This window comes from Geotrypetes seraphini, chromosome 5 (genome assembly GCF_902459505.1).
Source record: "Geotrypetes seraphini chromosome 5, aGeoSer1.1, whole genome shotgun sequence".
In the NCBI taxonomy this organism is placed as follows: Eukaryota; Metazoa; Chordata; class Amphibia; order Gymnophiona; family Dermophiidae; genus Geotrypetes; species Geotrypetes seraphini.
Genome location: NC_047088.1, coordinates 75,717,114 through 75,731,204, shown reverse-complemented (window position 1 = coordinate 75,731,204; position 14,091 = coordinate 75,717,114). Strand labels below are relative to the sequence as shown.

Genomic DNA, 14,091 nt, shown 5'->3' with positions numbered 1-14,091 from the left:
ATATGAAAGTACCTGAGGAGCGGTCATTATTGTGTATTTGGATTTTCAAAAGGCATTTGACAAGTACCCTAATGAAAAACTTTTGAGGAAATTAGAAAGTCATGAGCTAGGAGGTAATGTCCTATTATGGATTAATAACTGGTTGAAAGATAGAAAACAGGGTAGTCAATATTCTCAATGGAAATAGATACATAATGGGGTTTCCCAGAGGTCTATGCTGGGACTGCTGCTTTTTTTAAACATATTTATCAATGATCTAGAAATGGAAACAATTAGAGTGATAATTAAAATGTGCTGATGACTTAAAGTTAAGTTGCAAGAGAGTTGTAAAGAATTGCAAGAGGTCCTTATAAGACTGGGAATCTTGGCATCAAAATGGAAAATGACATTTAATGTGAGAAAGTACAAAGTGATGCATGTGATAAAGAGGAACCTGAACTATAGCTAGGCTATGCAGGGTTTCACATTAGGAGTTGCCGTCCAGGAAAAGGATATAAGTATCATTGTTGAGAATACATTAAAACTCAGTGTGCAATGGTGGCTAAGAAAGCAAATAGAGTGTTAGAAATTATCAAGAAAGGAATTGAAAATAAAGATGAAAATGTTATAGTACTGTGCGCAATTCTGGTTGCCGTATCTCAAAAAATATATAGCGGAATTAGAAAAGGTACAGAGAAGGATGACAAAAATGATAAAAGAGATGGGATGACTTACCTATGAAAAAAGGCTAAAGTGGCTAGGTCTCTTCAGCTTGGAGAAGAGACAGCTCAGGGGTGATATGAAAAGGTCTATAAAATACTGTGGGTCGTGGAAAGATGTGAATCACTTGTTTATTTTCTAGAAATACTAGGACTAGGGGGCATGCAATGAAGTTACATGTCCCTCTCCACATTTGCGGTGATAGGGGAACAGCATGGCAGTGAATACAGAAAAAACACAAATAACTTTTCTTATGCTATTTGTGTTTTTTCTGTAAAAAAAAAAACCCCAAACCTTAAAAAAGATACAAAACTGTGAATAACCTGACCTGCAAGGGTAGCAATTTATACCACCAGGTGGCCTGATGCCCTAACAAATCTGTCTGGAAGCATAAGACCTGCAAGCTATAATGATTTTTGAGATTCTGCCAATCAGTGAACCCACTCTGAATGGCCTGCTTCAACTGCAACCACCTATAATTTTGAGATTTTGCAGTTCCAAGTGATTGTTGCAGCCAAGAAAAATCAAGCAGTTTCCCATTAGATATAACATCATCTAATGTTTGAATGCCTGCTTGCATCCAATGCTTCCAGAAGATCCCAGACCCGCCTATTTGAACCTTGGAGTTTAACCATAAGGATTGATAAGTGGATTTCTCTACTGGAATATCTGTTAATTTATTAACAAATTTCAATGTTTTCCAAGTATCAAATAAAATACTATTATCCTTGACGTATCTAGGTAACTTGATACTCAGCATATGAAACAATCATAATGGGGACATAATTTGCCACTCTAAGTACAGCCAATCCAGAAGATTTTCCATAAGCTCAGAGAGGATCCAATACATACCTTGGCGCATTATATAGGCTTGATGGTACCTATAAAAGTTTGGGAAATTTACCCCACCCTCTGCAATTGTTTTTTGTAAAGATACTAAAGCAATTTGAGCTGCTTTACCTAGCCAAATAAATTTGGTAAGTATACTATTTATTTTTTGTAAAAGGACCCCTGAAGAAACACTGGCAACATACCCATTTGGTAACATACCACAGGCAAAATCATCATCTTAACCATTTGTATTCTCCCCCACCAAGACAGATGTAGTGGGTTCCATTGCCCACACATTTCTGAGACCTTTAGCAATAAAGATCTTTCATTTACTTTCATCGTCTCTTCCAGCATTTTATGAATCCAAATACCTAAATATTTTATTCCCTCTTCCTTCCAAAGGAAGGGGGATGAATCAGATAATCCTTTTGGCAATGTACATTCAGTGGAAGAACTTCTGATTTACTCCAATTTATCTTATATCTTGAAAATTTCCTGAATCTATCAATCAGATCTAGTAAATATGGAATGGTAGTTTCAGGATTCCTCAAATGAAGCAAAATATCATTAAGAGAGATCATTAAGGTCAGAACATGGTATGCAATTGTCAGTTTGTAGAGAGATGGAGGTACATTATGCAGACACCAGAGTCTCTATATTTTCAATAGCAGGGGTTAGGCTCTGGAATGCTTTGCCAGGCCAATTTCATTTAAGTGCAGAATGAGCCAGTTTTTAAAAAATTATTTGAAACACAGCTATTTGTTAGTACATTCATGTGAATGTGATGTCAGTTTGACTAAAAGTGCGGGATTTAAGGCAAGTGTTACGTCTATATCTGTCTATCTATGTAATATGTATTGTTCATTTTTATTATCTTATGTATGTTCTTTTGGAAACTGCCTAGGTTTTAGGCGATGTATATATTTTAAAATAAATAAATAAGTCTTTAGCCAAAACTTGTGGGAAATTCAAAATTCTAAGATTCAAAACTCTTTCTGAATTTTCAATATTTTCCAATTTTCTATGTATCACTGTCTTATCTAAGGTCAAAGATGCTTGAACTTCTTTAATTTCTTTGACTTTTTGTTCTCATTTTTTTAAATCCTTGTTTACTCTTTGCCGACTCCAACTCAGCAGCTTGAGACATGGTAAAAAACTTTAGAAGTAATACTTGCTAAAGCCAAACCAACCTTATACATAGATGCTACCATAAGCCACACATCATCCAGGGTAATATCTGCAGACTTAAAGGAGGAACAGTTAGTAGACCATAAATCCTTTGTGACGCTACTCCATATCCTCCATATTAAATCCCTCATCAAGGTTCAGAGCTGTTCTTCCTGCATCGGTTCTTCCAGGCCTAATCGTAGCTAAAGTTTTTTACTCCACTGCAGAAACAGCATGGGGGAGTTCCCCTTCTCTCACCAGTCCTGGCACTGACATCGTCAGACTAGGAGTAGTTTGTAACCTGGATTGCTGCCGATAAGTTAGGTGACAATGGGCTATCCAAGGGGGAGCTACTTCCTGACCGGCTCTCCCCAGTAGAAACACCCAATTGGCCATTTGCTTGCAAAGTCCAAAATTGAATGTTGTCTTTGAAATAGCTGGTGTAGATGTGGGGAGGGAAAAACTTATTTTCCCCTTCGTCTTCGGCATTTCAAAATCACTTTAAACTAAGGGGTCCATTTTATCAAGCCGCGCTAGCGGACATTTCATCACGTGCTAACCCCTGCGGCCGGCTAAAAAACTAATGCCTGCTCAATGCAGGCGTTAGCGGCTAGCGCGGCAGGTGGTTTAATGCGCGGTATTACGCGTGTTAAACCCCCCACTGCAGCTTGATAAAAGGACCCCTAAGTAAAAAGGAGGGGAAAATGTTCAGCTCTGCACCATGTGACTGCATCAAAGCCATCTTGCCTCCCCCCCTCAACAAGTGCACATTTTTAATATGAAAATATCGTCAAAATTAAGCAGATGTCTGAATGAGTTAACTGTGTATCCAAATGGCACTGCTGTATGTTAACCTCTGTATTTTTACAGTAGTTTTGTTCTCATTGGATAGATTTCTTTCTCAGGTGTTCTTTTACCAAGCTATGGTAAAAAAAAAAAAAAAAAAAGTGGCCTTAGCCAGCAAGTTTCCATTTCTACTGCAGTCAAAAAAATTGGTTGATTCCATTTTCCAAATTAATGGCATGTGCTATTGTTGCCATTAATGTGCAGCCAATATTAAAAATTAGCTTGTGGGAAAGAGATTGAGGATAGGAGGTTCTGGAAAGTGCTGGAATTGAGAAAAGAGCTTTCCATCTCTGCCTGTAGTGTTTACAGATTTCACTTCCCTCTCCCTGTATATCACCCAGCTCTGTTTTAGAGTGATATATATTAGTCAGCAATGCTATACAGTGAGTGAGTTATGGGGAAACAAAGGGGATATGAGAAAAAACTTGCTGCATCTCACCAATGATTAAAGGTCCTATGCACAAACATTTGACTGGAATAACTCAAATAGTTGCCCTCTCTCTCTTGTGAGGGTTGTCTCTGAGTCCCAACACTAGATCCCCTTCACCCCTGCCTGTAGATGTAAATATTCAGGTGGAGTCCGTACTTAATGGGTTGCAGGATAAACCTGAAATTGGGCAAAATCCTATTGTAGCATCTCAAGGGACTGATAACTTAGCTAAATTGCAACCAGTCAGTTTTGATACGGTTCAGATAGTTTCCACTCAAGATGTTCCTGTGGATGATGTTTCTTTAAAAGATATTTGGCGAGTTGTCACCCAGACTGAGAATTTGCATAAAGGGAAAGTAGCACAATTATGTACTTTTTCTAGTCAAGTTGTGACTTCTATCTCTGTATGACAAGATGATGTTACAAAAATTAAATCTGCTAGTGAGGAGATGCAAAATCAAATGAAAGTACTTCAATCAGTTAGTAACTCATCTGTGAAAGAGAGTTTGATTTTGCATCATAAATTGGAACAATTGGAAAATTGTTTGTGTGTGAATAATCTGCGCTTTTTAAATTTCCCTTGTTCACCTTTACTTTTAGCTGAAATATTGCTTAGAAAATATTTTTGGGGAAATTTTAAAACTGGAAATATCTGAATGAACTGTATTTCAGAAGATTGCATACCTGCCATCATCATTAGCAATGTCAACAAGAGGAGCAGTGGATGTTGCCACGGCATTAGCAACTGGGGAACTCACTGCCTTCTTAGAGGACACGCAAAATATAATTTCCACTCGTTCAAATTTGTTGGTAACTTTCTGGTCAGAAAGTTTTAAAGAATTACTTTAAATATTTAAAAAAAAAATGTTTTTTTGTGGGTAGCCAATTCAGATTTTTCCAGATGTAACGAGAGCCACTTAGAAACTTAGAAAATAGTTCTTGGCCCTGAAATCCAGGAGTTTGGCTATTGGAACAACTTTTTTTCCTGTGTTTTCCCTGTAGATGTATTATTTACATTATCAGGGTAAACAATTTATATTTCTTGATCATTCTCATTTGGAGAAATTTATATTGGAACATGAAAAAAAGGGTAATTAAAACAGAAAATGGACCTCAATGTTTATAGTTAGAATTATTTACATTTAGTTTATTCTCACAAATCTCTCCTTGAAGTGGACTTTAGAATTAGTTTCTTTCTATTTGTAATATTTCTTGTAAAATATGTTTCACCAATGTTATTCTTTTCTTGTATATATCTATGCTTGATATGTATAATAGAAATTACTAAATTAAAAAAAAATTATATAGGTTGTGAACCCTTACCGACACCTATTTTGTAGGCAGTAAGGACCTGACTCTATAAATGGTGCCTTAAGTGGTAGACACCATTGAAAATGGCACCTACTACATGTCATTCAAAGTTAGGCTCCATTTATATAATCGTACTTAGCAGTACCTAAGTTTACTTAGGCACTGGTAGCTATCTCTAACTTAGGCACTGGTATATTAGGTGCTGCGTCTAACGAATTCTTTGAGTGTCTGAGCTTATACCGCAGCAGCCAAAGATTTTTTTTTTTAAAACCCCTAATGCGGCTTGATAAAAGGGGCCTAAATTAGGCAGTGGTAGGCACCTTACCACTGTCTAACTTAATTGGCTGTGCTGATTAAAAACCAATTAAATGCGATTAGATAAATGGAAGTACCTAAGGGTGCCTCCAAAAAGAGCATCATTATCATGCCTATGGAAGCACATTATGATGTCTAATGTCACTGTAGTTGTCGTTAATGCCGGAAGTGGCTTTAGGTTCCGTAAGGCACATCATGGACACGATTCTTATGAAAGGTAGGCGCCAGAAATGTAGGCCTTGTAAACCCTGGCCTACATTTCTGGTGCCTACCTTTCACATAGACACATTACCACATAGCCATAATTCTATAAATGACGCTATTGCATTTTTTTAAAGGAGGCTGCCAATGGAGGCGCCATTTACAAGATCCAGGCCCTGAATGTTTTAGTTTTAGCTTTACAAAACATTCTTTGAAACAAAATAAAGCACTAATCTCATAGTAGGAACATTATTTAACCTGTACTAGTAAAACGGTTGTCACTCTTAAGATACTAAACCTATTTTGGTAGCCTAAATTTGCTTTTGTTTATAATAAATTAGAGAACAATAGTAATATTTATTTTATTTTATTTTCAGCTGGGTTAACAACTTTGGACATGAAGGCCTTGGGCTTATGCTGGACTTACTTGAAAAGCTTCTGGACAAGAAACAGTAAGTAGGGAAAAAGATGAAAATTAGGAAAAAAAAAATGTTAAGCTCCTGCCTCTACCTCTTTATGATCTCTTCTTTTACTCTAGGCAGGAAAATATTGACAAGAAGAATCAGCATAAACTTATCCAGTGCCTCAAAGCATTTATGAATAATAAGGTAAGGAGGCTGACAATAAATATGCAGGCCACTTTTTATTTCCTCCTACACTCCTTTTTTTTTTTTATTTATAATTTTGAATACTTTACAATATCCAACAATTCAAAAAGGAAAAGGAAATCACATAAAACAATACATAATCAAATATTCATACAAAGCTCCTTTCAAGCCCACATTAATGGGGAGTATGTCTTACTATTTTAATAACATAAAGTTCAAGAAATTAAAAGGATAATGATTCTTGGTTCATATTAATGAATCCTGAGTCATTCTTTAAACTAGGATACTATTATATTTAATTCTCCTCATTTTCCTCAGTTTGGTGAAACAAATCTCATTTCTATTTCTTTTCTCTTACAATTAAAAATTGCTATAGTTGTATTGGATCCCAAAAAGAATATTCAATATCTTGTAGTTTAATCATACATTTACAGGGAAATTTCAGGTAAAAGGATGCATCCAGTGCCAACACTCTATCCTTCAATTTCAAAAATTTTTTCCTCCTCAACTGTGTGGTTCTGGATACATCCGGAAAAATCCTGACTAAATCCCCACAAAATTTCGTTAACCTATTTTTAAAATAAAGTCTCATTATCAACATTTTATCCATCTCGCTCATGCATGTTATTACCAGGGTGGACCGAGTCTGAATCACATCCTGTGTGTCTTCTAGAAATTCAGTTAGACTTACCTCTGGTATGGTCAGATGGTCCACCTCCTGGGCAGATTCGAGTTTTTTTGGAGAAATATAATAATAATTATTAATTGGAAAATTCTCAGCATTGGTCATTCCCAGTACTTCTTTAAAGAACTTCCTTAATAAAATCTCAGGTGACAGTAACCTCCTACACTCCTATATGAGATCATATGGAAATTATCACAGATAGTAAAGCACCTATACTGCAAAATTAACATGTCTGTTTCTTGTCTACTTTCCTTCTTCTGTTAGGAGGTAATTTTAAAAGGCTTTTGTGTGCATAAAACAGTTTTTTATATGCAAAAGTTGTCTTTTATTAAATTGCCTAGACCAGTGTCTCGTAAACTTTGCGAAGCTGCGGCACACTAAACGTGGTGGGTGTGGCTCGAGGGCATCCAAAAGTATGTGGATGTCATGTGCATGTGTGAAGGCGCTCCAGATGGGGGCCCTGAGCCACCAGTTGGGGCTGCTGGAAGGGAAGAGGCGTGGAGAGAAGAAGAGGCGCTGGTGCTGGCTGACTGCCTACAGGGTGTGCCTCACCGCGAGAGGCACAACCTGTAGGCAGTCAGCCAGTGTCAGCACCTCTCCTCCTTCCTGGCGTCTCGTGGCACACCTGAATTCTCAGGCGGCACACAGTTTGCAATACACTGGCCTAGACTATAGGGGGAAATTTTATAAAGGGCTTTTTCCATCTTTATGCCTGTAAGGGTTAATGCACCAATAGCCACACACTAATTTAGAAATTAGCATATGACCATTCATTTTTTTTTTTAATGGAAAATGTGGTTATTTTATAGCTGCACTAAAAGGCCCAATTTCTAGAAACAGAGCACTAAGATAGGTGGCAGTAAGCGCCATATCGCCACTTAACTTGGGGCCTCTTTTATCAAGCTGCACAAGAGATTTTTAGCATGAGCCAACGTGGTAAATGTGCCAGTGCTCATAGAATTCCTATGAATGTCAGAGCACTTACCTCTGGCCTGCGCTATGAACTTCTAGCGCAGATTGAAAAAAAAGGGGCTTATTAATTGGTGCAATTGATATTAATTGGCGCAATGATTTACTGAATCATTTAAAATAACTTTTTTTCTCATTAAAAAAATGGAAGTGCCTTCAGCAATGGCACTGTTCTTCCGTCTATGGGTGTGCCTAAGATCACAGAAGTCGTGGTTAACGCCGGAAGTGACCTTAGGTGCCTCCGTAGTCACAATTCACATCAAAGATAGGCAACTGAAATGTAGAACTTTAAAACCCTGACCTACATTTCCGTCGCCTATCTTTGACCTGGCTGCGATTCTTGAAATGGCGCAGTTGCGTGATTGACATGCAATTGGCACTGCTGTTTTAGGTGGCCACCGCAAAAAAAACATTGTTTCAAGAATCTGGCACAAAGTGGCCTCACCATATGGGGAAACCCGCTTGCTAATAATAGGTCAGGCCATTTTTTAGCGCTACTTAGTGAAAGGGCCCCTTCGTAAGCAACCCGGGACAAAAAAAACTACTGTACTGTCCATGAATTGTAATTTGCCCCGAGCAAGTGCTTTTTTACCATCAAAATGGCTTTCAAAATTAACCAGTAATCAGATAGCCACGACCTGTGGATACCTGTTCTCTGGTGCTGATCTTTCAAGATTGAGACTGCAAGACCAGCGTGAGAATACACAATGTTTCCAAATTAGGCTGCTTTTTAATGTTACAAACATCAGAAAGTGTCTCGTAAGATCAGCAGCAGAGCACAGGTATCCACAGGTCGTAGCTATCTGCTTATCAGCCATTTGGGGATCGCGCAGTCAAGAGCAGTGGAAATGTTAGTTGAGCTGGGGTCCAAGCAGCTTCCCCCTTCCAACGCTTATGTGGGCTGGGGGTAGGCAATGGGCTTGGCTGTCAGGGCCGGATTAACCAATAGGCCTACGAGGCACATGCCTAGGGCACGACATTGTCAGGGGGGCCCCAGGGCCGGCGTTATAGAGAGCAAACAGGGCAGCTGCCCTGGGCCCCACAGATCCAGGGGGCCTCACGGTCCGAAGTGCATACCAGTGCACAGTTTTTCTTCTATGCAACCCCAAATATCTCTGAACAAATCCCCTTTCCTTCCCTTCCCACCTACTTACCCAGGACATTAACTCTGAACCCTTTTCATACGTATATAAAAGTGTTCAAATATATTGTAAAGTAGTAATATTGTCCGAAATATAAGTCTATATTAATAACCAAGTTTACAATGCCTCTCAACTGCCTCACTCCACATCAACCAACTGTAACCCATATGTATGTAAACAACCAAATCTAACTTCTCTAGTACGTTCCACTCCATGTATGTTAACTTGTAACAAAACAACAAGGCAAGCAGTCCAAATAATCCAACATGAAACAAAAGAAGATCGACAGACAATAAGGAAATTCAAATTATTCAAGGTGCTCACAAGAACAATGCTTGATGCATTTCGCCTAACAAGGCTGGTCAACGCTAACAGAAAACCATGTCTTTCATACACACAAAACACAGATACACCCTCACCCAGTATGGAGGGAGCTCTATCTTCATGTGAAGCAGTGTCGGGCCAGCAGCACTCTAAACAGGCTGCTTGGCCTTGTCCGTCGGGGATTTCACTCTGCCGCATTACTGAGTGAAATCCCCGATGGACAAGGCCAAGCAGCCTATTCAGAGTGCTTCGCATGAAGGTCAGTGGGGGTTCGGCTACGCAGCGGGGGTCGGAGGGTGCTCAAGGGTTCTGCTGCACAAGGGATGGGAGAGAGGGAAGGATAGAAGCTGGGCAAGGCTGCATGAGGGAATGGAGGAAAAATGCTGTACATGTGGGGGAGAGAAAGGAAAGAAGAAGAATTGGGGTAAAGGAGAGGAAGGGAGAGATAGTAATGTGCATACCCCGAAAATAGACCCAGTGCCTTTTTTTGCCCCAAGTAAATATAAGACACTGTCTTATTTTCGGGGCAACATGGTAGGTAAAACACATTAAATAGAAAACATGCATATCAATAAAACTAATAAAGGCAGGGGGGCAAAAACAAACCAGAGCCACATACAACTAGGGAAATGCTGTTAAAATGTAGTAGTCAGCAGCGCATCCGGGCTGGCACGCAGCAGTGAGCTTTTTGTGCTGCCGGCCAGCCCTGCACCGCTCCTTGATAGACTGCTGCAAGAACCACGAATCCCGCTAGAACTTGCGCAGCCTATCAAGGAATGGGGCAGGGCAGGCCGGCAGCACGAAAAACTTGCTGCTGCATGCCGGCCCGGGTGCACTGCTGGCTACTACATTTACAATCTTTGGGAGGATTTCAGCTCTGGATACACGCTGGACCACCAGGGAACAGGTACGCGAGGGAGGGAAGTAGGGAGGGTGGTAATTATTAGTGTCGGCCGGGGCAGGAGACGGGAGGGATCCCTCCTGTCCCGGCCTAAGGCAGGCCTGCAGGAAGTCTGGGAGGGTTTCAGGTGGTCACTGGGGGATGACCCGAATATAAACCGGGACCCCCATTTTTTGGCCCAAAAATCCCAGTTTATATTCAAGTATATATGGTACATTGTGAAATGTCCCTTTATGGGCTATGGAACGACTTTATCATGCCCATGTTAAACCTATTAGCATGCAGATGCTATTAACATGCAGGTTTTCTAAAAATACTGTGCTGTGTGTATTACAGTCGTTAACTTTAGGATCACCTGTGCAGACAGATATTTCTACTATCAGTCCGAAACACACACATTCTCTCTCTCTCTCAGAGCTTTTACCACAGCGGCCAGCAATAAAAAGCCCTAACGCAGCTTGATAATAGGGGGCCTGAATGAATGAATAAATAAAAAAATGTTTCATGTGATTATGCTAATTTTTTAGCATGGATGTTTTTTAATTAAATTCTTTATTCATTTTCAAAATTACATTAAGTGTTAAATATAATCATACACATTAACAATAAAACATCACTTAGAAACAATCATTGGTACATTACATAAATTTTTATCCCTTCCCCTTTCCCATCCCTCCCAACCTTATATTCCAGTATCATATAAAATATGTAATAATAAAATATCCCCCTTCCCACCCCTTAAACTGATAAATATAAGGGAAACAATTTCAATTAATCCTTACAATATTTTGTTAATGGTTTCCACACATCCTGAAATTTATTAAAATATCCCCGTTGTAACGCAATAAATCTTTCTATTTTATAGATATGGCATAAAGAGTTCCACCCAAAGTTATAATTTAATCTCCCCCAATCCTTCCAATTATATGTAATTTGCTGAATGGGAACACCAGTCATTATAAGTAATAATTTATTATTGTTCGCAGAAATCTGACTTTTTGCTCTCATTTCCATACCAAATGGCACAGTCTCATAGGATAATGCCACTGGGTTATCTAATAAATTATTAATTTGGTCCCAAATTGATTTCAAAAAATTCATAATAAATGGGCAATTAAACAGTAAATGATCTAAAGTTCCTGCTTCCAGATGACAATGCCAACATCTATTAGACAAAGAATTATCTAATTTTTGCAACCTAACAGGGGTCCATAACGCTCTATGTAACATGTAGCATGGATGTTTATAACATATATATTAAGACCTTTTTGTATAGAGCACTGGTTTTGGGTTTTATTTTTAACAAATACATAATATTGCACCATTTGTTCTATTCACTGTGTATTTTGATTTCTGTGCTTGCACATAGCTATCCTACATTAAAAACCAACAGCATTCTCTTACTGATTCCTGTGATGAAGCATTTCAATTTTTCTATCTTTGAAATGGTAACACTATAAATTATTGTTAACATCATGTACGCAGGAATATGCATGTAAAAGGAATATGTGTTACTTGAAAACAATAATATTCATATCTTTCATATGAAGTAAAATGTGCTTTTGCCTATGGCAAATTGAGTTTCTAAAACCTGAATGGTTAAATCAGTCTTCCCAGAAATAATACCAGGAATAGTTATTGATAGAATAAATCTGATTCACAGTATTAAGACAGACACTTATTTTTAATAGTATGGATTGCAAAGGATCCTGGGTGAAGAAAGAAGTCTTTTATTGCTGGCAAGAGCAATTGATCCAAAGCAAGGAAACATGATGACGGAAATAGTAAAAATACTGTCTGCCATTTGCATCATTGGAGAAGAAAATATGTGAGTAATAAATTTACCTTATTCTATCTCCTGTTCAAACAATCTGATGACAGTACACACAGGAAAATGTATATGGTGGCCTAATATTTAGAGCAGAGGGTGGAGATCTTGGGAAGCACTTTTAGAAAGAAACCCAAAGGTGTAGAATGAAGAAGGATTGGCACTACAATCCAGAACTATAAGGATTTTTTTTCTTTCAACTCACCTAAAATAATCATCAGAGTAACAGTTTTTAATTGGTGGCCATGCACCAAGTTACCTGGTACAACCCTTCATTCATGAGCCTTAAATATGGTCACTAGATGCTGCCATTGTATGATGACAATGGTTGTTTTCTCTCAGCTCCAAGAGCTGTGAACTTGATTCCATTTATCTAAGACGACTATATATAAATTTGCCGTGGATCTTTAAAGCATATTTATAAAGTATTGCAGAATCATATGTGTTAATGTCTCTGATCTACCTGTTGGGTAGGTTATTGATTCTTTTTCTTTAATTGTACTTTTTTGTATGCATATTAGATAGGTTTGAGCTGTTAAGGCCTTCCAGCCTCCTTTTAGAGTGAAATCCACTCAACTGTGGGGAAAATATTCACAAGTCTTTCAGACAAATATCACAAAACAATAAACACAGATTCTACTTATCCAGCCAGGCTAGAAACATATAAACATGATGGCAGATAAAGGCAAAATGGCCCATCCAGTCTTCCCATCCGCAGTAACCATTATCTCTTCCTCTCTCTAAGAAATCCCACGTGCCTATCCCGGGCTTTCTTGAAATCAGACACAGTCTCTGTCTCCACCATCTCTTCCAGGAGACTGTTCCATGCATCTAACACCCTTTAAAGTATTTCCTTAGATTACTCCTAAGCCTATCACCTCTTAACTTCATCCTATGCCCTCTCATTCCAGAGCTTCCTTTCAAATGAAAGAGACTTGACTCATGCACATTTACGCCACGTAGATATTTAAATGTCTCTATCATATCTCCTCTCTCCTGCCTTTCCTCTAAAGTATACAGATTGAGATCTTTAAGTCTGTCCCCATACGCCTTATGATGAAGATCACACACCATTTTAGTAGCCTTCCTTTGGACCACCTCCATCCCACCTCCATCCTTTTTATATCTTTTTGAAGGTGTGGCCTCTGAAAAGATATAAAAAGGATGGAGTCGATCCAGAGGAAGGCTACTAAAATGGTGCGTGGTCTTCATCATAAGTGCTGCAGGAATATCAAATTTTTGTTTAATATCATTTTTCTGTTTCCTTTGCTATAGAAACAGAGAAAAATGTGCAATAGTCAAACATTAGTGTTCAGATATTAACAACAAACAAAATATTTAATATGCAGTCCTCCTCCTCCTCCTTAACAGGGTTTTTTTGTTAATGGCAGGCAGCAACTCACAATTGAATTGCCAGGAAACTCCTGCTACTATCCATCCTATAGAGAATTAATGGAAACCGCCTGAACCCGCCCCCCCCCCCCCAAAAAAAAAAAAAAAAAGGGTCTGCCTTCACAAAAACAGTATTTGTAAATTATAAATACTTTTTTATTTTCCTTTTCCAACAGTTCTTGGTTTACTGTGGCTCCTATGCCTATATGCTTAGGGTCTCTATCAGCTCCAATTCAAAATTAGACTTTCAAAATTCTATGGATTTAGAATAGTTTCAGGTTCAGCCCCAAGCTAAACTCCTTTCTAGCAAGCCTCAGGATTGAAATTAATTTACAATCAGTAACACTTGCCTTCTGACTTATTCTTGGGTTTGACCTACTTGGGGACTGTAGGTATGTCCATTCTCTTACCTTCTTTCCCTAGATTCTTTTTTGAGATTGAG

The 14,091-nt window shown here is 38.5% G+C and overlaps 1 protein-coding gene across 6 annotated transcripts in view; it reads left to right on the top strand.

Moving 5' to 3' along the window:
* DIAPH2 (diaphanous related formin 2) overlaps positions 1-14,091 on the top strand; it is a 1,499,255-nt gene that overhangs the window by 442,198 nt on the left and 1,042,966 nt on the right. For all 6 annotated transcript variants that reach the window (XM_033944799.1, XM_033944798.1, XM_033944797.1 and 3 more), the window contains 3 exons: positions 6,178-6,252; positions 6,339-6,408; positions 12,121-12,257. In XM_033944799.1, coding sequence (XP_033800690.1) covers positions 6,178-6,252; positions 6,339-6,408; positions 12,121-12,257 — 282 coding nt within the window. The remainder of the gene's footprint in view (positions 1-6,177; positions 6,253-6,338; positions 6,409-12,120; positions 12,258-14,091) is intronic.